This window comes from Mycteria americana, chromosome 1 (genome assembly GCF_035582795.1).
Source record: "Mycteria americana isolate JAX WOST 10 ecotype Jacksonville Zoo and Gardens chromosome 1, USCA_MyAme_1.0, whole genome shotgun sequence".
Classification (NCBI taxonomy): Eukaryota; Metazoa; Chordata; class Aves; order Ciconiiformes; family Ciconiidae; genus Mycteria; species Mycteria americana.
In genome coordinates, this window is record NC_134365.1 from 58,740,147 (window position 1) to 58,762,084 (window position 21,938).

General features: G+C 48.8%; 1 protein-coding gene across 1 annotated transcript; it reads right to left on the reverse strand.

The window, feature by feature from the left end:
- Positions 1-970: 970 nt before the first annotated feature.
- Positions 971-18,328, reverse strand: CYTH4 (cytohesin 4). The gene is made up of 13 exons (XM_075501206.1): positions 18,225-18,328; positions 12,212-12,294; positions 10,131-10,231; positions 9,813-9,879; positions 7,387-7,505; positions 6,926-7,006; positions 6,144-6,256; positions 5,430-5,578; positions 4,417-4,528; positions 3,889-3,965; positions 3,441-3,512; positions 2,422-2,576; positions 971-2,104 (listed from the first exon to the last, which is right to left on the reverse strand). The coding sequence occupies exons 1-13, from the start codon at positions 18,241-18,243 to the stop codon at positions 2,032-2,034; spliced, it is 1,221 nt and encodes a 406-aa protein (XP_075357321.1). The 5' UTR covers positions 18,244-18,328; the 3' UTR covers positions 971-2,031.
- Between the last annotated feature and the right edge of the window lie 3,610 nt (positions 18,329-21,938).

The following is a 21,938-nucleotide window of genomic DNA, read 5'->3' on the forward strand; positions in this document are numbered from 1 at the left end:
TCATAAGAATGATCCAGGTAAACTCTAGGGAGGGCTTAGCATAGATTCCCTCACCCAAGACCGGATTGTGGGTAGAAGAGAGACTCCAGGCTACATTTTGTCACACAGAGCATGAGCCTGAAAGGCACTAGAACAGACATTTCTCACCCAAATCCTAGGCTCTGGGGCATCTTTCACCAACCAAGTGTATATTTATATTTCTCTTAAATATATTGGAGATGTTGCCAAGTTAAGGAGCCATATTCTGACTTCTCCTCCCACCGCTGGACACGACTCTGCCTCCCTGCATTGAACCCAAAGCAAAGTGAATGTGTGTGTGAGCAGATGTGCTCTAGAGCAGTGGGCAGCAAACTCACTCCGTATCACATCAGTGACAAAGAGATTCAGTGCAGGAGACATTTGCAGGCAGAAGCAGAAGAAAACCTTCACGTTCCTTCTCCGGGGTAAGCGCGTGCTTCAACTCCGAGATACACTCCCTGCCTCTTGAAATTAATTCAACATTCCTGTGGCTTGGGCAAAAATAACTGGAATGAATAATCGGGCTGTGCTGGCCCTGCTGCAGATTGCCTGGTAGATAGAGCCCTCTGCAGGAAGAAAAAAGGCAAGAGACCGAGACAGCACCAGTCTTTACTGGAAGAGACCCGAAAGGTAACAGATGAAATAGCAATAGCTTAACGCATCCTTTAACCCTGCAGGTGTAATTGTCTCTAGCGAGGCCCTGGTATTTGCCTCCCTGCTGTTCCCAGCTCACAGCGTTACAGCTCCCTGCACCTTTCCTCTTGTCCCATTAACTACTCCTGCCTCCCACGCTGCCCAACATCTGCCTGCTGCTGCCAGGCGCTCAGCCTGCCTGCGTGTCGGGCGCAGTGCAAAGCCGCGGTGGTGCTCAGGCTGCTTTGCTAGGCACGGGAACACGACACTCTTATCTCACACCCTCTGCCTTTATCACGGAAACGATCGCGTTTTACCCTGAGTTTTGGGCTTGTTTCAAGCACTTTTATTTCCTTTTTTACACAACAGACAAAAAAAACCCAGACTCCCGATGAAACCAATATGTGAAGAGGGGAACGCCCCCCTCTCTGTGTGTGTAGGCGTGCTTGTGTGTGGAGTGTGTATGCACCTCCAATTTTTCATGCATTCCGGCTGCAGGCCTTTCACATACAAAGCCCAGGCCTCTGGGGTGGTACAAGGAAGCGACCTTTGCTGGGGAGCCATCAGCCAGGAGGAGAGCTGGTGTCTGGGTTTCTTCCCTACGGAGACCTGTGGTGGTCCCTGAGTCTCCAAACAGAGAGACAAAAGACCCAGAGCCGCTTCCCTGGTCCCACAGCCTCTCTACACTCAGTTACCCCTTATCTTCCCATCCAACATCTTTAACTTTCTAAACCCTATGACTCAGTTACAGAGCAGGGCCTTCCCAGGATTACAGCCCTCATGGCTATAGGAAGAGGTAGAGAGGGCTCTCTCCTGAACAGAGCGCTTCTTATCTTCCCTTGGCTCCTGGTTTCACAGTGAGGTCTTAAATATCAGTGGCTCCTTCTCCACAACCACTACACATCTCTTCATGGAAGAGAAACCACTGGGGCTTTTCTGCTCTGCAACCGACTGGACCATGCTTGGCTGCTCCGAGAACATCTACATGGTTCCTCACAGAAAAATACCCAGGCCTGGTTTGATGGCAGGAGGGGCTGGAGACATTCTGGAGACATTCTTGTCTCCTCTCAGATCCTGTCCTACATGCCTGGGCCTATATGGGAGAACCCAAAGGCCAGCTGCTGTTGAGCCTTTACGTTCGGACATGGGAAACGCCATGCCCACGGTTCTGACAGTCCTCAGTGGATTGCACCCTGCGCCTCTGCCTTCAGTTGGGAAAGGGAAGAAGCAAATCTGGCAAGTTGTCCTGTCAGTCATCTTCCTGCCAAGTGGGAGGCAGAGGGAACCGATGCCCCCACATTTCTTCACTGGAAGAGCCCAGCATGGGAGGGAAGCTGTCCAACAACTACATCTTCCTGCTGCCAGTGACCAGGTCAGGGCTCAGTTTTTGCTGGCAATCTTTTTCTTACGGGCAGAGACCAGATCATAGAAAGGATCCTGTGTGATGCTGGTCCTGGAAATAAGAGGAAATGGGAGCAAAGTTAAGAGATTTAATGCTGGAGACCAGCACAGGCAACCTAACTGAACTTGCACAGAGACACCACTCACCAAAATGTAGGACTGGAGATCAGCAGAGAATTTAGCTGTGGCTAGAGATTCTCCAGAATGGACCTTGAAACGCTTTGAAGTCAAGAGGTACCACAGTTGCTAGACTGCAAACATTTCTTTCCACCCCCTTTTTCAAGCTCTAGTAGCCAAATAAACTGCGTGACCATTTGTCTCTGGGGCTGAACAAGGGCAAGCTCAGGCCTCCAGTTCTGGTCTCCTCACCTTATTGCCTCAATCCACTCATCACGTTCTGCTGGTGTGGCTGCTGAGATCTTGTAGGACTGATGCTTGCCTTCAACCACCTTCCCATCCCCATCTGTTTTGCAGGCTTTGATTTTCTGCCCTTTGCAGTTGGGATTGAAGAGCTCAAAGCAGTTCTGTCAGAAAGGGAATAAAATGGAGCAGTAGGGGAGGACAGGGTGGCCCAAGGAGACTATGCCGCCTTCAGCCATGGCTGACAGGCTCAGAGAGCTTCCAAAGGGGAGAAGAGCATTCTGTCTCTGAAATGCAACAGAGCCTTTCCTTCCCCACCCCAAGAATTCCCCTATGAGTTAGATCTCCAGGCCACCCCTCTTAGGTAAATACACCCCTCCTGTGAAGGACTTGACACTAAAACAGGCTTTATGGAAAGATGGAGCATCAACAGTTATCAGAAAACACCTTCTGTCACTCTGCTCCACTCATGAAGATCTCCCCCCACCCCCTTTTAAGTAGATGCAACATCCTCTCTTCTGCCTGCCACCACACAGATAGAAGGCACTTTTCCCAGAGTCATGACACATCAAAGAGTGAGTATCCACAAAAGATGCACAGACAAAGAGTGTCACTTCCTGGGCAAGTTTCCTAACACCACAGCACTGCCTGGTCTACATGTGCTGTAACTCATTATGGAGAGTCCTGGGGAGAGAAATTGAACCCACAACTCCTGGTGCAAAATTAGTAGGGAGTCAGCTGTGTGCACTCATCTCTGCCCCCCCTACACACACACACACACACACACACACACACACGAAAGCATACAATACAGCCAGCCAAAGGACAGCTCTCTGTTCACATCAGATCTTTCCTGGTAAAATACAATCAAGTTTAGATACCACCAAATTTAGATGGGGGGGGACAAGGCAGTTTGGAAAGGCACCTTCCCTCTGAGACGCATGGGAAGGGTAGGGTGTGTGCACCCCCTCTTCCCTCTGAGCGCCGGAGAGACTGTGTTGGCAGAGTACCAAGCGATGGAGACTTACTGGCTTTTTGGGATCATCCACCTTCCGGACTGATAGGTTCTCCAGGGGGATAATGCCCAGAGGCTCTTTGTCCTGAAGGCGAGGAAACGTGAATTAGCACCCAACATGCTCCCCACATCTATATCACTATTTAGAGCCTCTCCGATTTCCCAGACGTGTGCCTTTGTGGGGGTGACAAGGGCAGTGTATGCCTGGGGAGACCCCCTCCATTGACACAATGGGGAGCTTAGTTAACAGGAGATCACAGCGTTAGCTGCAGTGTCCAGGTCCTCTCCTCCTCAAGACCAGAGCCGAGGAAAGAGCATAGGAGAGAAGGGAGGTCTGAGTTCAGTCTGGGAGCACAGGGTAGAAGGGAAGAGTTGCCCCCCTACCCTCTGCTCCTCCCTGGCCCCTCAGAGGCTCATAACCACCCAGGACACAGTTTCCCAACGCGGAGTTAAGCCTTTACCGTGGTATATTCAAAGTAGTACAGGCAGTTATCGGTCAGAATGAACCAACGGCGTTTCCAGGTTTTCACGCGTCCTCCTAAAGGCAGTGAGGGTCAAAAGCCATTAGTCACACACTTCGCTGTCCTTCCCGTCCCTGCCCCCCCAAGCTGCAGACATGCACACAAGGCACACAGACCCTCCCAGCTCCCCCTGTAGATCACCCCCAAGGCGGCGGCACTGCTGCTCACCGCTGATGTGATGGCATATGGTGGACACGCACACACGGGGAGCCAATTTTGCCCTGATGGGGCTGGGAATGGGTAGGGGTGTGGGATATCTTTTTGAGTCCCTTTTTGAGCAGACAGAGCCTGCAGGAGCTGGGAGGAGAGAGAGCAGGCGGCTGGTTCCAACAGCAGGTGTCAGCCTCATCCCACCGCAGCAGACGGGAGGGAAGGACAGCGGAGATGCTGGTGGGTTCCTGGGGAGATTTGTGGTGGGCGGCAGGCAGGCAGGGAATTCAGAGGAGCTAGGGGAGTCCTCCTCCTTACCTAGTTTCAGGAGCCAGCCCTCACGGTTAGGGTTGAAGAAAGTATGTGTGAGGTCGTTGCCATCATCCTCTGGTATGGAGAATGGCTCGTTCTTTATGCTCTCAAACAGGTTCTGCACCAGAGCGTTGGCGAGGGAAAGAGAAAGACAGACAGACCGATTTCTGACAAAGCTTGTACACAACTCTGCTAGGTCCATCTGGTTCATCGCTCTGTTTCCACAGGGGCAGGCGGGTGAATGGGGAGGGGAGCAGGCAGTGAGCACTGGGGGTACAACAGTCTACACCTCACAGGGTCTCAAGGGGGATCACCAGCTCTTTTCTGCATTCTGTGTCAAAGAAAAGAGACCCAGTTTGGAAAGTCACAGACACAAAAGTGTGCACCCATATCAAGAGAGCCTGCAGTGACCAAAGCCAGCATGTCACACGAGTGCTGCCGTGGGTAGTACTAAGGCACTGGGGACACACACACGACACGGCAGAGACTGCAGCCCCATTTAGGCCCTGGGTTAGTGGTGCCAAACTCTCTGCTGAGAACTTGTATGTAGAGACCAACACACACATCTACATGACCACAAGGAGGCACATTTCTTAGAACTAAGGCTTTTGCACTGAGGGACACACAGTGTGACATTCAGCAGAGTCACAGGGAGACAGGTTACTAGCTTTCAAGGGATACAAAAATGTTGCTCACATCATTGGATTTGCCATAATTTATTACACAAATCCCAAGCCAAGAAAAAAAATGAGACTACAGGCTCCTGCAACTTCCCTCAAATTGCCTGAAAGAAATGACACGCTGGAGAAAAATCTAAAGCCTTTTACCCTGAGGGGATGCTGCTCAGCAAACCCAAGTGTGGGATGTAGGCAGCCCTCTTCCCTCGCGCAGCCCTTCCCCTTGTGTGGCAGAAGGTCAGTAGGCCTGTATTGCACTGAGACCTGTGGACCTTTGCTTCTCAGTGGACCCAAAGCCAGAGAGAAAAGAGGGACTGATGAGAAAATGAGAGGTCTTCTTACCTTTAAGAGCTCTTCTGGCAGGTCCCCTCCGTTGTCAATGCCTCTGTTGATGGATACAAACCTTTCAAAGGGGGGTTTGTCTTTCACATTGGGGTTGTGCAGGCTGGTGTTAAGCATGATGATAGAGAAGGAGAGTATATAACAGGTATCTGGCAACAAGAAAGAAAACCAGGATGGGTGGCACTTGTCTTAGAGGGCAGATCAAGCCACACCCTAACAGGTGGCTTTGTTTCCAGTCACTGGAGAACAGTACCATCCTCTCAGCTGCAGGAGGAAAAGGGATACGTCCCCTCTGCTAGGAGAAAGAGGGACAGAGTTGATCTCCTATGATGGAGGTGATTCCATCCCCTCAGGGTAATGGGGCAAGTTGGGTAGATCTGGTCTGATAATGGCTCCGCCAGCAGGAAAGTTTCTACAGACCCATGTCTGTCAGTGCTACCCTTGCTGCGATGAGGTCTACCTCATGTGGGGCTGGGAGCACTTTTCAAGTCTATTGCCCATGGGGATGGACTGGAGCACAGTAGCAAAAGGAGGACTGAAGACCCTCAGCCTACTGAAAAGCTTCACAGGAACTGGGCTGCCTCCTTCAGCTTAAGGGGAAACATCCACACTTCCAAGTGATGCCCTCTGTGCTTTGTGAATGGAGAAGGAAGGTTCCTCTCGCTAACAAACGGTGGTGCTCAGCTTTACAGGCTGCCTTGTCCCCATAACTACCTGTGGACTGGAATACTCCTGGGTTACACTTGCAGTACCAGTTGGCAAAGGCCTCCATCATCCGGTCAATCTTCTGCGCTTCCCCAGGCAGCCGGAAACTCCATAGGAACTGTCTATCAGGAGCAGCATGCCAGAGAGTTAGTCAGATTGGGTGCAAGGGACATTTATCTCTTCCCTCAACCCATGGGACACCATGAAAATAAAAGAAGTCATGCCATCACACTGGGGAGAGAACACAGTGCATGAAGCAGGATCTCTGCTTCTCTCTCTAGAAATTACCTGGGCTCATCAGCCTCAAACACCCTAAAAACAGGAAGCAGAACTAAGCATCCTGGAAATCATGGCTCCTCTTCCCTAATGAGTGCCCTGCAATGCAGCAGAGACTGCAAGAGAAAGAGTCCTGCCAGGAAGCTGGCTTATAAGAAAACAAGATGCCCTAAGACAGAGTCACTTTGTCACTGGTGGAATGGGCACTGTGGACAGATGTGTTTCCTGGTGCAAAAAATAACTTGCCCCATCTCCCCAGCCACTGAAGCCACAGTGACACTTTGCTTTTCCCATCTTCTCTGCACATGGCCAGTCCAGTCAAGAGGCCATGAAAGAGTTCCCCCAGAAAAAGGTGTTAACACCTCACAAAGCAACAGTCTTGGAGCCAACATGTGCAGCAGGGCCTTGGGAAGCCCCATTTCAGCCCAGCAGGGCTTCACAACCTTCCTGGGTGGTAAGACCCAGTGGCTGAGCAGGTTGCTGCTCCATCCCCTGTGTCCTGCATGCTCACTCACCTCAGTGCCTGCACCAGGTTGAGGTTGGCAAACTGGTGACATGCCACAAAGGCTTGGAGGATCTGAATGTTTGTGGGGTCCCTGGGAGAGGATAGAGGAAAAAGTCAGAGGAAAGCTTTGACCTTGCTCAGTTAGTATGCCCCTTGGTGTGACAACATGCACCGGGCTCCATCCCAGCCTCCACTTCCCCTCTGACCAACAAGAAGCCAAGATGCACACTCTTGTCTGGGAAGACTGAGCCCATTACAGGCAGGAGGAAAGGTAGCCCATACAGCCAGCCTTAGCCACACTGCAAAGCCCCCTCCCAGGGTGTACTGCCCACCCAGCCCACTGCAGTTTGAGATATGTTCAGTCTTGGCACCTGACTGAGGTCTGCCAGGGGTCATCTGAAATGGTAGTTGAGAGGGGCCGGGCAGGACAGGGCCTCCAAAGGGCTTCCTCATCCTGGCTGTGTTGCTCACCTCCCACCCAGGTAATCGCCAATGGCTGTCTTGTTCAGGCCTTCACCCTTGTGGAGGAATTTGGCGATCTCCTGCAGGTCTGAGGACAATACCTGGTGCTCAATCAGGTACTGGATCCCCTGGGGGAGGAGAAGCAAGACAGTGAAGACAGCTCTGTGGGCTGATGAGAAAGTAGGACCCCAACACCCTGATATTAGCCTTCCTTGGCTTTGATGATGTTGGCTCCTCTGTTACTCCCCAGCCCCTTTATGGGAGACCTCAGCCATGTTCCCACCCTTATTCCATCCCTCTTCATCCACCATGGTGGGTCAGTCCCACTTCCATTTCATCCTAAGATTTGGATAAATGTTTCACTGGGATGGAAACTCAAGCAAACAAAAGAGACAATGTAGCTTGAAAGTCCAAAAAGGCAAAGTCAAAACAGTTAATTTTAACATTTTCAATCAAAATATCTTAGTGTACTGTTCCTAAATGTCATTTTTTTCCAAATTAACTTAAAGAAAAAAATGTTTGTTTAAAAGAAGACACAATAAAGAAGGTACTCAGACAAAAATATGGGCTTGAGACAGCTTAAAATTATTTTTTCCTAAATTTTCTTCTACACCACAGAACAGAGAATTCTGCAATCTTTTCAGCTCCATCCTCCCCAGCCAATAAGGATGGAATATGTTTTTTAAGGAATATAGAGGGTCTGAGCTGGGCTGTGCAAAGAGTCAACATCCTATTTTAGAGGGAATTTCATGATTTTCAAAGTCACAGAAAGTTGAAGCTTTGTTCAGATTCTTAACAATATCTCAAAACACTGCAACTCTCCAGACCACATTGCAATTCTTCTCACAAAATACAATAAAGGAATGAAAATTGTTTTAGATCCATCAAAATGTTCTACTTCAACAGAATCAATTCACTTTGCCTTGTAATATATAAGAAACTATTTCTAAAATGCCCCAAAGAAAAAGCAGTTTCAAAAGAAGAAATTGAAATGTGTGAGATTTTTCCACAGTATTTTCCTTTCTTTTTCCCCAGACAGAATTTTGGTAAGATCAATTTAATTTTGCAAAGCATTGTGGTGATGATGGGGCTCCATTTTCCAGAAGAAAATGTTTCTCCCAAAAGGTTTTGTTCAGCCAGATTCCTAACGCTTACCTCCTCTAGCCTCAGGAACTTGCCCTGAGATCTTGGAGATAGGAACTCATTTAAAGGATCCGCACTGCATGGATGAAGTGTAACCTTAGCAAGGAGGGGCAAAGAAAGTTCCTTGCATTGCAGCACGTCTCAGCCCATGGCATGTAGCAAAAGGGAAGCAATAAACAGAGATCTGCATAATATAGGCACATAGTATAACATTTCGACCAGGCTGATGGGCATTGAACTAATAAAGCTAAACTGGTTTGGGGTCAGAACTAGTTCAGGCGTTTCTGCACAGGATGGCACAGTGCCGCAGAGAGAGATGCCTCTGGGGCCTCAAACCAAGGTCAGACAGAAAGACAAAATGAAACCTGCTCTCACGCAGGCTGTAAGTACTGATATCGCCGCTCTGAGGCAGCTCCCAGCGGCAGAGGGATGTCCAGGGGACGGGCAAGGGCTCCAGCTGTGGTGTGGACACTGGGGAAGGCATCTTGAGGGTCTCAGCAGGGCAGAGGGGGAGGCATGAAAAGTTGTCACGTAGACCAGCAGCCACCCAAGATGCTAGCTGTGGGGGTTAGCTGATAATGAGCAATCATTCAATCGCAGCTTGTGGTTTTCCTTACAGAGCTCAAAAAAATGGGCCACCAGTGAGGAGGAAGGAAGAGGAAACTGTCTTTCTCACATCTTCTCTACTTAATCATGATGATTTTAGAGCTTTCTGCAGAGGGCTGAAGGCTGTGGAGTCTGGAGCCCACTGGTCAGAGTCCCAGAAAGTGGAAAACCTGGATTCACTCCACAGTCCAACCAGTACTACCAAAACCAAAACTACTTCCAAAATGACAGAGGCAGCTTGTCCTCTTCTGTTCTGAATGAGCCAAGGAACCTGACACACTCTCAAAACTTTTCACCTTCTTCTTACTTCATCCTCCTCCATCACACTATGGCCAATTCTTAGCCTCTCACAGGCAAGAAGAGCTGGGCTGAAGGAGATTTGGCTCTCTTGACACATTGGCAGTGTTAAACCATCCTCCCTTTATTTCTCCTAGTTTTGGGTTGCATCTGATGGAATGGCCTATAGGCACATGATGGGGGGAGGCAACACAGCTTGATCATATCAGAAGACCTTATGCAGGGAAAGGATGGAGGGTGCTACTAACTGCAGCCTTAGTGAGGTAGGAAACCAGCCCCACAGTCCCATGCCATAGCTCCTTTGACAAGGGTGGCTGCAAGTGGACCAGCAGCCAAGAGAAGATCTTCCTCCCAGCTTTCTTCTGATAGGTGGAATGAACAAATCCTACCTTTGCAGGGTCCATGTTGAATTTCTTCCGGCCCAGGGACAGAAGTTTATCCCTCTGTGACAGTTTGCTGCAAACATGAAGAAGAAGGAAAGTCAAACTTAAAGGGCCATGTTTCAATTCGCTCACAAGGTAACTCAGATATCTCAAGGACAGGTGTCTGACTATCCAGGAATAAAGAGAAATCTCAGAGGAGAGAAGGGTATTCCTGGCCTCCTTTCCCTGTCCTTGTTGTGATCCAAGTCCCATCGCTGTTTTTGTTTTCTCAACATCAAGAGAGAGACTTTGTAAACAAAGGAATACCCATCTTGTGCCACTTGCCTGGTCTGCTCCCCAGGATTATTGTCTGCCTCTTGCCTCTCCTCTGCATTTTGGAAGCACTCAATCTCTGCAAACACTTCAGCAATCTCTTCTTTCAGCTTCTGCAAAAGAAATATCAGAAGGATGAAGGCAATGGAGGGAAAAACAGCAGACACATACAGAGCATGTCTGTCTTCTTCCCTCAACCATAGGAAAAGGACAGGTCAGATGGTCATGACCAGCCAAGGATGTCTATGAAATGGGCACTGCTCTGGCGTGACCCTGCTGGATTCCAGATGAAAACAATGGGAGAGAGGGGCAGAAGGCTGTTCTCATGTCTGTTGTCAATCAAGGCTGGAAAATCAAGCTTAGCTAGTGTGGAGAGTGTCAGAGAACTCACCCCAGTGTTGATTTCAGTTCCTCAAACAATGTCAGATGTGAGATGCCTTCCATCATGCCCATTTCCTTCTAGCTTTTACTTTGCATAGCCCTGCTACACATCCAGGAAAGGGGAAGTGGAACCAGTAAGTGTGAGGTCAATATGAACCTGAAGTGGCCACATTGTAAAACACAGAGTTTTTAACGTACCTATCATTCAAATACCATTGAGCAGATACCTGTCTTTAGGTGGAGAAAGAAGAGAGGAGGATTAAAAGAAGAGTAATCACTGCCAAATTTTAAAAAATCAATTGTAGAATTCAGTTTCCTTTAGGCCCATGACAGACCATGGCCTTCGTGGCTGGATATTCTGCGTTACCAAGGAAATGAAGATGTCTCTATCTCCTTGCTTCCATCCTGCAGTTATGGTCCTCCTCAGAGCCAGAGTGCATCACAGCTCTCTTCCAGGAATCACCCAAATTCTTCCCCATGCAAACCAGAATAAGCAGGGGAAGAAGGGTCGTTTTATGACAGATCTTGCCTCAACAAAGAGTGAGGATGTGGCCGCAGTATGCACCCAGATAGAGAAAATTATTTTCTCCAATATCCCATAATTTGAAAGAGCTTCTGGATTTCAGTTTTGCTCTGGCCTTCATTCTGTTGTGCTTCATCAGTCTCCAGAGCTGGGAGTGTTCCTTACTAAGCTTTAGGTATTCCACAAATGTAACAAAGACGTGATCTTAGCTCCTGAATTTCAAATGATTATCAGTTTTTTTATTTTACTCACTGCTGTCTTTTGGCAGTGTAACCAGCAAGTCTAGACCCATCCTCTCCCCTCCTCCCTCTCCCCCCACCAGACATCAAGCCTGAGAAGTAATAGGCAGTTTGGCTTAATCCTTTACTTTACTTAATCCTTTCCTTTACAAGGAAATACTGCACCTATTCCCCAGGCATCTGGACATCTTCACATTGTGGGAAAATCAGTGCAAGTCCAATGATTCTGTGCAATAAGCTCTCTCAAATGGGAGACCACATTCCATGGTGTGGGAGGCAGGACAGAATAGAAAGTGTATGGCACCATGCATGACTGCAATGCAATATTACTGACTGGTTTTGAATCTGTCACTTTGAGACGTTTTAGGAGTCAGTGGAGACATGTTTGGGTCTGCTAAAAGAAAAGAAAAAAAGCAAGTTCAACCACGGAAACTTGTGTGGAAGGTCCTGCCATCACACGTCTCTAAAGAGACAGGATCCTTCATGGAGGACTTGTTAGAGGTCCACAAACCAAACAAAAGTTTGATAAATACAGGGAGAGGCAGCAGGTAACTAGGACTGATATGTCATTAGCAGGTAATCGGTAATTGAAAATAATCATAAACGCTGAGCCAGATCCCTGCCAGTATGACTTAGTAAAGTCATACTCATTTCCTTAATCCTAAATATGGAATCCCAGCTCATCCCTGCTAATGAGCTGACCAGCATTTCTCAAATATCCCATTAGGGTAGTTGATGACTCCTGCAGCAGAGAGTACCACAGGTTGGATGTACACTGGTGGCAAATATGCCAGGAGAGCCTAAAGTTCAGAATTTAAGTTGGATCATGCCAGAGCAAATGTCTCCTGTGCAGGAGCACTTCTGCATGGCCTGGACATGCATGTGAAGACACTGCTTGGTGAAGACAGTTTAGAAGGCTGGGCAGAGAGGAGGAACAGGATGGTCCTTACCTTAATGTCCTCCAAAAGCTCCTGTCTGTGCTGCCTGATTGTCTCTATTTCAGCCTCTTCAGCCTCACTCAAGTTAGTTGACCCTGGAAGAACAAAGATGCCTGTGAGGATAGTACTGGGGCCAACATATCACAGGAAAAGCTGCCTCTACCTCTCAGCACCTATTCTCTCCTAGGGTCATGCCACAGCAACTCTGATTTCTGTGTTTCAGCATCTATGTTCCCTGCTGTTGCAGCCACTGCACCTCAGCTTTTCTCTGCAAATGGTTCTCAGTCCAGAGCGAGCAGCGCAGACCCATATACCCCTCCTAGCAGCCAGCCGCTGTGCTGGTAGCCCTCTCATCTAACCCTGCAGCAACGCACCCTGCCTACTCAACTGATTTTGCTCGCCACGAGCACAATGAAGAGGTCTTACCAAATGCTCTTTGGTGGTTTTTACGTCAGTCATCTTTATGTGCTGAAAAGCTGTGACCTGAATACTTCATCTACATCCAAACCTCCCATGAAGAGCCACTGGCTTCATGGGCTGATCCACCACAGCTAGAGTCAGAAACAGCTTAAGAGAGACAATTGAGGTTTTTCAAGTCTGAGGACAGGATCTGGGGGGATGAAAGCCTTGCTGAAGAAGGAGCATCTGTGCTGTGAAGAAGGAGGTGTTGTTCTGTGGACTACAGACAATGCAGAAATACAAGTAGGCTTCCTTGTAATGTACAGGAAGTTAAACAGATACCAGCAGAGCCAAGGCGACCACAAAATGATTCATAAAAGACCTAGAAGAGTTGAGGTGACAGCACTGCTGCTAAATATAATCCAGGTGAAGCACAGCCTCTTCAGCAAGGAGAAAGAGGAGGCTGCAGCCCTAGAGAGGCAAAGCAGATGGTGAGCCCCAGGAAAAAACAGGGGGCTCACACAAGGCTGAGAGCACTGGAGCTCCTGGGAGGGCACTGCAGAACTTGCAGACAGGGTGCTTGCTGCACCTAAACACTGTGAGACAAAGCTTCCCCAGGAAGCCAGGTCAGGTCACTGGATGCCCTGCTCCACTGTTTCATAAGCTAAAATCCCCTGGGCCTCCTGTCTTCCTGGAAAAAGAGGAAGTGGTGCCAGTTGCCTTGGAAATTCTCTTAGTGTGGATCTCACATGCAAAACAACTGCTATAAATATGAGTGGGGAAAAAAGGGGAAGGAACTAGCCAAGACAGAAGGAAAAGGGGACAAAGGCAGTCATCTCGGAGCCCATATGCTTCTTTCCTGTCATAGCCACAACAGCTCAGACAGACCTGCCTTCCCCGATCCTAAACTTTCCCCCATCCTCCCGGCTGGTTGGGTTTCCATGTGCTAAGTCTGTCCTATTACTTTTCTCAGGCTGCAGCCTCTCTCCCGTCTCTCCTCACACTGTTTTCAAGCATTGCATTCCCTGGGGAGAAGCTGCTGAGCCTCTGGGACGAAAGCACTGGGCAAGGAGCCAGCATGAAGCCAGGTCTGGGAAGGACCCGTGTCCCCTCCCAGCTCTGAAAGCAGCCCTCGTGAAGAGCTGAAAGAAGCTGACTGATTGCTGAAGCTGGTCAAGAGGGGAGGAAAACCAGTGGCATCCAGCAGCTCGCAACAGCCAAACCTGTATGTAAGGGGAAAACAAACAAACAAGCCAGCAAACAAGCAAGCAAGCAAACAAACAAAAAGAAACAACAACAAAGAGCCCCATGCAGTGGCTTTGCTGGTTTTTAGGCGGGTTGCTGACTTCCCCTTGAATGTCAGCCCTGCGCCTGCGAGCGGTGCCTGGGTCTTTCAGCTTACTTTATGCCTCCCACCATTCTGGTGTCTGCAGGAGATGAGGCCAGCCTCTTGGTCTCCCCAGCTTTCTCTCTCTTACCCCTACGGGAGCTGATAATTGTGGAATCACTGGGATGATTCCTTGACAAATTACCACTAAGACCCTTTGTCCTGTATTTGTTTCCACAAAAGCACCATATCAGGACATACCTGAGGAACCCCCCTTCCCCCACCCCATCAGCAAAGTCTGTGGTGCGGCTGGTTGCTTTGCTTCAGTTGTTCTGTGTCTATTGAAGCAGCCTAAAGCACCTCAAAGAGACGTGAGGCTCCCAGAGGGCACCATCTCACCCACACGACCCCTACTGAGACCGTAAATAACTCAGTCCCCTTCCTCCTGAACATCTGAAAACCCCAACTCCCAAGTGATTTACCTGTCCAGTTTGTCAGAATGAGAAAAGTGTGGGAAGGACTGTGCGTGTGGGGAGGGCAAGGGAGAAAAAGCATACAAGTCATGGAGAAGGGGAGGGAATCAAGGGATAAAAAAACAGGAAAGGCTGACATAATAAGGAAAAAAACGGATGGATCAAACTTTCAGAGCAATTTAGATTGAGCTGTAGACAGGGTCCTTGTAAGGTTTCCTAAGTTTCTTAAACAGCTTAAGTCCCTGATTGCCTTGGAAAATAATTCCAAGGTCAGCGCCTGCATGTTACTCTGCTTCCCTAACAGAAGGCCTAATGCTCTGCTCAAGGCTGTTTTGAGGCCGTTCATCAATGTTATTGCACACATTGGGGTCTACAATTAGGGGAAGTGAACACAAAAGGTTTGTTTGGGGAACTGTCCACAGAAAGGCAGCGAAGGCAGCAGAGGCAGCTGGGCAAGCAGCAGATGCGATACTGAGAGCAGGCTGCTTTGCCTTTCCTTCCCTCTCCACGCTGAGAACGAGCCGAGCTGGCGGGAGAGGGACAGTCCAAGTGAAGCATCGCCTGGCTCGCTCCAGACGCTTGCAATGGCAGGGGGAATTAATCCCTGCACCAGGGGACTGAGGAATGGCTTCAGCCTCATCAAAGTCCTCAGTACAACCAAGTTCCACTTCCCTCTAGGGCTAGGTCAGGACACAGATGAAGCATAGCCCTGGTCAGGGTTCTCTGCACAGGGGGAAATTTCACCCCGATGAAGAACACCCCACGAAAACACCCGCACGTTTCAGGGGGATGCTGTCAGCCAAACCAACGCTGAAGTCTTCCAGTTCAGACACAAGACAAAAAACTGGCTATTATCCTCTCCAGAAAGGACATGAAGTTGAGGCTTGGAATTTATTTTCAGAGAGAAAATGCTGAAAGGAAAGCACATCAGCATCACATTTGTGGGGCTTACACCTGCTCTTGAGATTGGTTCCCCACTCTCAGGGCAGACCCAGACAGAAAGACCTGCCAGTTCTTCATGAATTGCCCAGGCTTGTATTTTTAGTGCTGTCACTCAAAACAGGACAGAGACTTCAATTCCAGTTGTGGTGACTTACACCCTCAGCCTCCCCATCTGGAGGGCAGATCGGAGTTACCCAAAAGTCTGGGTATTCATGTGGCCAGCAAAGAGTAGTGTGTTTGCTGGTCTCATTTCCCATTGCAAAGGGCTGTGCAGAGCCGTCCAGGTGCTAAGTGAGGCTTTCAGTCCCAAGCAAAAGTGTACGAACAGGAAGATAGCTTTTGGAGCACAGAGATAAGTAGGAAGTGACTACCCAGGAAAGCTGGAAGGATGGACTGCAGAAACAGTAGGGGAAGGTTATGAAGAATGACTGCATCTGTAGCACTGTTACAGACCATCCATGCGCTACCCACCCACAGCGTAACAGCAGAGGTTCAGCTGGCCCATTTGCTAGGCAATGTAGGGCTCTGAGTGTGGCTGCTAAAGGGTTTGGGCACCTCTACCCATGGCAACAAGCAAGCAGAGCAACCTGATGGGCACCTTTTGCCTGGATGAGGCTGTCTGGTGGAAGAATTTCACCTGAAATTCCTTTTCTTTTTTGATATGGCTGCTGTGCCATCTCCAGCACAGACCACCACCTCCCCAGCCAGGTACCAGGCTGGTATCAGGCAGATAACAGGAAGCCTTCCAGCTCCTTAATTCCGTCCAGCCCAATCTGTCTCCCTCCTGCACCCACTCCACAGTTCTCTTCCAGCTTGTGTAAGAAGAAATTCAACATGGACCTCACTCACGTTATATTTGCACATTCCAGCTATGGGGGGAAAGGTGTGAAGAAGAAGTTATGTTGTCTCCTGGTCCCCTTATCCCACATGACAACTTCCAGCAATCAGGATAGCTTCCAGCCACTTTTGCCTATGGCTCTCACCCCACACATTCTAGCACATGATACCACGGTACCAGTCTGGACTCCCATGTTTCACACACCCAGCTCAAAGATTTGGCATACTGGCTCTATAGCCTCACCCAAACAGTTGCTAGAGGTCCTGAAGGAAGCTGGAAGAGGACATCCACTGCAGGGAGAGCAGCCTCCCCACAGACATAGGTCTCATCTGCACGCAGTTGTGGCAGACAGGTACCTAACAGGACCATTGCGTCTCCAGGTAGGAGTGACTCCAGGAAAAGGTGTACGTGCACCTCTGACCTTCAGGAAAATCATGCCACAACTGAGGAACTTTAAACACATCCAGTGCTCTAAAGCTCACTGGAAAACTGCATCTGGTGGCAGCCTTGGCTCCCAAGGTAGAGCAGCATCAAACAAACCCACTTTCCCACCCAGCTGTGAAGTGACAGGCTGGGACTGAGCAAAGACATCAGTCAGATCCAGCACATCTCTTCAGGCATTGCCTGTCTCCAGGCTCTGCCTCTAGCCAGAGCCGAGCAAACCCCGCATTGTCCCTGAGCAGGATCTCATTGTGCTATTGCAGTGTGTAACTTTTAAGACATAATTAACTCAGTAACACATAACTTGAGTGAATGACTATGTCAGACCATCAGTTCTGAGAGCCTCTGTTTCTGTGGAAAGCATACCCCCAAATAAGTAGCAAAATATAAGGTACCCTCCTGCCCAGCTTGCCCTCCAGAAGCTTAGTCCACAGTTGCTTTCAGGTGGTGAGGGCTGGGTGATCTGAAGAGACCGACCTTCGCCAACATTCATAGCCAGATGCTGGCAAGAGCTCAGCTCCCACAGGTCCCACCAATTTCCCTGATGAGCAAGGCCGGTATGCGGTTTGAGTGTGCCCTCTCCTTGGCTACCCACCTAGGAGCTAAAAGGTGCAGAACACTTGCTGAAACTGGGCACTGTTTTTTCCCTTCACTCTGTGCTCTATATCCTATACGCAAAAGCCTGTGAGGACAGAGAGTCAGACACAGCAGGGCCATTGCAAGATGATCCCTTTTCTTCCTGGCCCTTGTTCAGCCTATTCCCGTTCAGCTCTCCCTGTTTGCTGCCTTTGCACAGACACACACTCGGAGCTTCCTCAGCCAGAGACTAGAAATATTCTGTCTGGCAGAATATTCCTTGCTGAACCCCAACCACTTTATCCAGTACCTGCCAAAGTAGGAAATAAAACCTCAGATCTCTCTTGGTTCCTCAGATGTGGCTTATCTCCTCCCACCCACATCTGCCTTTTGAGATTATTTCAGGACCAGGCAGGCCCACCTGCAGGTCACTGGGACTTGGTAGAACCCTAATACAGTCATTTACCTTTAACACGGACATAAGCAACAGAGGTTGCTTATGTCCCAGTACCACAAGCCTTGCAAGCATGTTGCACTGGCATACCCAACTGCATGAGAGGCTCTGCAAAGGCAGACCAGCTCCTGGGGGCTGTAGGGAAACACCACTGAGGAGCTTGCAAGCTGTGCCAGAGTTGCACGAAGAGAAGCCAAAGCCTAGAGGTGCTCATCCCAAGTGTCACATACACCCTTCATAGCCCTGAGTCAGTTCCCAGCTCAGCTCAGGATCACCAGCACAAGGGATCACAGCAGCAGACTCTCTCAGCACAAAGGCCATTCAGATCAGCGGGAGAATTTCTCCCGGTGTGAAAACAGTTTGCTTACGGGAGAGCAAGTAAAAAGAAAACCATGCCTAATGCGGAAAGCTGACAAGGAATTAACTGCACCACCAGGGATCTTCCACCATCTCATTCCTCCAGCCACCAGCCACAGCATCCACTCTAGCTGCTGGGATTTCATGGTGTGCTCTGCTCCGTCAAAATGAGCGCACAGCCCTCACAGAAAACAAGCCAAAAGATGGTCAAGGCTTACCAGCAGGACAAAAGTCCATCCTGAAGAGCACAATATCTTTTCAACAAAAGTGTTGTTCCTCCTTGCCTTCTGCCTGTTCAGATGCTTCACAGAACTGAAACAACTTGGAGCCAGTGACCAAGATAGTAGCAGCATTAGGGGGGCGGGTTGCCTGTGACTCCTCCCTTCCTCTCCTCGTCCCTCCGACTACATCTCATGAGCTTGCATCAGTGAAGGAAACTGTATGTGCATACCGCTATGAGCTAACAGGGGCTCCTTGGCTACTTCTGAAATGCAAATCCACAAATCCATTTCCATCCCAGCAGCTTTTTGGGGAATCTCTGAGCGCACAGCTCTGTTTGAGGGGACTGAAATGAGCAGTGAGAGGCTGACAGTACTTTGGGCTTTTGTCTGAGATACTCTGAGGAGCGAGGGGGAAAAAAGGAAGCTCTTGATTCAGAAAACCCATCTGATTCGGGAAGTGGTTTCATTTTAAAGGAAAAATTCTTCCTGTGTTAATTCTGCAGGGGGGGGGAGGGGGAAGGGGGGATGAACACTCCAAAATTGGAGGATGGTTGATGGAGGGGAGAAGAGAGTCTTTTTCTTCTTTTCCCTCCCTCACTGCCCACTAAGTTACTTGTACTCTAAGTCTTGCTCCTTTTTTTTCCACTAACAAACCATTTTTCTTGGGAAGCCTTGTAAGGATGGAGTGAGCTGAGGAAGAATGAAGTCCTCTCTCAGGTTTAGTGATATTCCTGCTGGTGGGAGAGCTGGCATTAGCAGGAGGGTTTTGAAGGCACTTGTGCTGCTCTGTTCACCACCTCCAAGGCAGAGAGGTGCTCTTTTTCCTCCATCCCCTCCATGCAGCCCCAGAAGGCTGTACACTTCCCCTTGAGTTGTATTTGGTTGCCACGTGATTTATGTGGTAGATCTCTGATGTCGGCAATGTGGGGAAAAAAAGAAGCATGCAGGAGAGCACCATGTCAGAACCAGAAGAACTGGTGATTGAATAAATAGGTCAAGGTAAAATTCAAACCAGGTGTGATGCCCAAACAGGGCTCTTGCCTCCTCTAGCAGGACTGAAGCTAGAGAGGGACAGCTCCTCTCCATGCATGAACACTTACCTCTGAAGCACTCTACATCCTTAGCTCCCCGACCTGTTGCTGCACTCACAGCAAAACAGGGCCAGACTTCTACCTACCGTCTTTCCATGAGACAGCAAGGTAGAGTTTGCAAGAACATTACACGTGTAGAAAAATAAGAAACGACCTTCTGACTTGTTATGCAGTCAGGGCTAGCATCTACGTACACTTGCCACCATTTAGAACAGGCTCCTGTGAGGCTGAAGGTCCGTGGCTCACTAGGAAAGGAAGAGCTATTACCTTCCCACATTCCCATTAACTGAATGTGGTCTGAGATCCTCTGGAGAGAATAAATGGTCCTTTAAAATGCTTGATGCGAAAGGTAGGATCCGCCTGAACACTCTGGCTAAGGTCTGTTGCTCTAGGGCCTTTCAGCCTCACAAAGAAACACACAGATTGCCTTCCCTTCCTCTCAGTCTCTTGCATTTGCTCTAACCTGTGGTTATGCTATAGGTTCAGTGCTGTTATTGGAGAGGACAAGTGCTCCAATGAACCTCCAGTGAAGAGTGGGAGATGTCAACCTTAAAGATGTCAAGGGGTGGCAGAAATCCAGAATGAATCCACACAGGCAGCTGTAGGCAGGGTCACAAATAACCTGTGATCTTTGGGAAGAGTCAGTGGCAAACATTTAGCACTCACTTTCCATAGTCATTGTCAATGTTTTCAAAAAAGCAGCTAGGAGCTTATTTGGGAGGGATAAAAGGAAGGAGAAGAGAGCAAGCTTTACTAATGCAAACTGATTTCAAACCATTACACCCATGTCTGCCCTGACCTTCATTACACCCAATGTCCATGCTTAAAATTTGTCAGAGGCCTGCCTTTGGGTCACAAATTGCCAAGACCCCACCCCTTGTAAACTCAGTTTCTGTCTTGAGATATTGGGCCACATCAGAGGAGTATTCACTGCCTCACAGTCCGGCCCAATGTCCCAATTACTGCACTGGGGCTGGGTCCAGTGTATCACCTCCAGTCCTTCCATCATTGTTTTCCACAAAAAAAATTGTTTCAGCAGTATTGCAGCTGACATCGAGCAGACACGCCAACCTAAAGCACTTCCTTGAAAGACCCGCTCTTGCCTGCCTCAAAGGTAGGTGACATATATAGGCAGTTTGATCAGGGCTGTTCTTATACATGGGTCTGAGGGCAGGTCAAACCACAAGCACCCTGCAAACACAAAAATGGATGCCTCTGTGCACTGCAGAAGTACTCTCAGCCACTCCAACAGAGAGCAATGCAAAACCTGTACCCGTGTCTCTAATCCATACTTGCTTCATCTCTTAACTCCTTGATGCTTCCTTCTCACAGCTTTTCCTGCCTGTCTGTTGGAATCCCTGACTGCCCTGTTTTGAGACCTTACCTACTAATTCAGTTCAATGATCATCTCTACTACTTGCATTCTCCTGCTTCTGGTAGCCTTGCTTTTAACAGTGATTGGCCTCGAGGCACTTTAAATGCTTTCAGTTATTTCAGCCAGAGGAGTCTGAATGGGAAATGCACCGTTAAAAGACTGCGTAAGTCTGTTTCATGTAAAAATGAAACATCTGTGAGATGCTTTCTCATGAGGGTACACAAGAAGTGAGACAGGGTCATATAACTAAACTAAGCCTAGAGCATCTCCCATTCTTTCCAAAGTGCAGGGTAAATATGCCTCTCTCGCCAGGTCCTTAGTCCCCCACTCATTCACATGGTGCACAAACTAGTTTGGTTCCAGCCTTACCCTGTGTCCTGGTTTTGGCTGGGATAGAGTTAACTTTCTTCCTAGTAGCTAATACAGTGCTGTGTTTAGAATTTAGTATGAGAATAACGTTGATAACACACTGATGTTTTAGTTGTTGTTAAGTAATGTTTACACTGGTCAAGGACTTTTCAGCTTCCCATGCTCTGCCAGGTGCACAAGAAGCTGGGAGGGGGCACAGCCAAGATAGTTGATCCAAACTGGCCAAAGGGATATTCCATACCATATGACGTCATGCTCAGTATATAAACTGGGGGGAGTTGGCCGGGGGCCAGTGATCGCTGCTCGGGGACTGGCTGGGCATCGGTCAGCGGGTGGTGAGTGCTTGCATCACTTGCGTTTTTTTGTTTTTCCCTGGGTTTTGTTCCTCTCTCTCTCTCGTTATTTTCCTTTTCATTACAATTGTTGTTGTTATTATTATCATTATTATAATATTTCAATTATTAAACTCTTATCTCAGCCCACAAGTTTTCTTATTTGTGCTTTTCAAATTCTCTCCCCCATCCCCCTGGGAGGGGGAGCAAACAGCTGTGTGGTGCTTAGTTGCCAGCTGGGGATAAAGCAGGACACCCAGTTCCTCTCTTGAGGAAACCTAGACCCAAATGAGAGGTCAGTTCGCTTGAGCATCCCAAGCAGGCAATATGGGTCTGTAGTGAACTCAGGTGGATACCAACACTACCCGAGCCAGAAATGTGTCTGGAAATGCCCTTAGGGTAAGTAACACTTGTTCTGTGGTGATGGCATGAAAATACCATGAAAGGGCTACAACACAACCCTCATTATTTCAAGTGAAAAAGGTGGGGGGGAACCAAAGGAAAAAGTGAAGACAGAGAGAATGAGGGAGAACAAGGGAGAATG

Excerpts from the sequence above, each read along its gene's own strand:
- CYTH4 (XM_075501206.1), bottom strand. Across the intron at positions 4,529-5,429 it reads TGCCAGAAGAGCTCTTAAAG|AACCTGTTTGAGAGCATAAA; the intron begins GTAAGAAGACCT and ends GCTCTGGTGCAG. Across the intron at positions 3,966-4,416 it reads GGGCTGGCTCCTGAAACTAG|GAGGACGCGTGAAAACCTGG; the intron begins GTAAGGAGGAGG and ends CACTGCCTTTAG.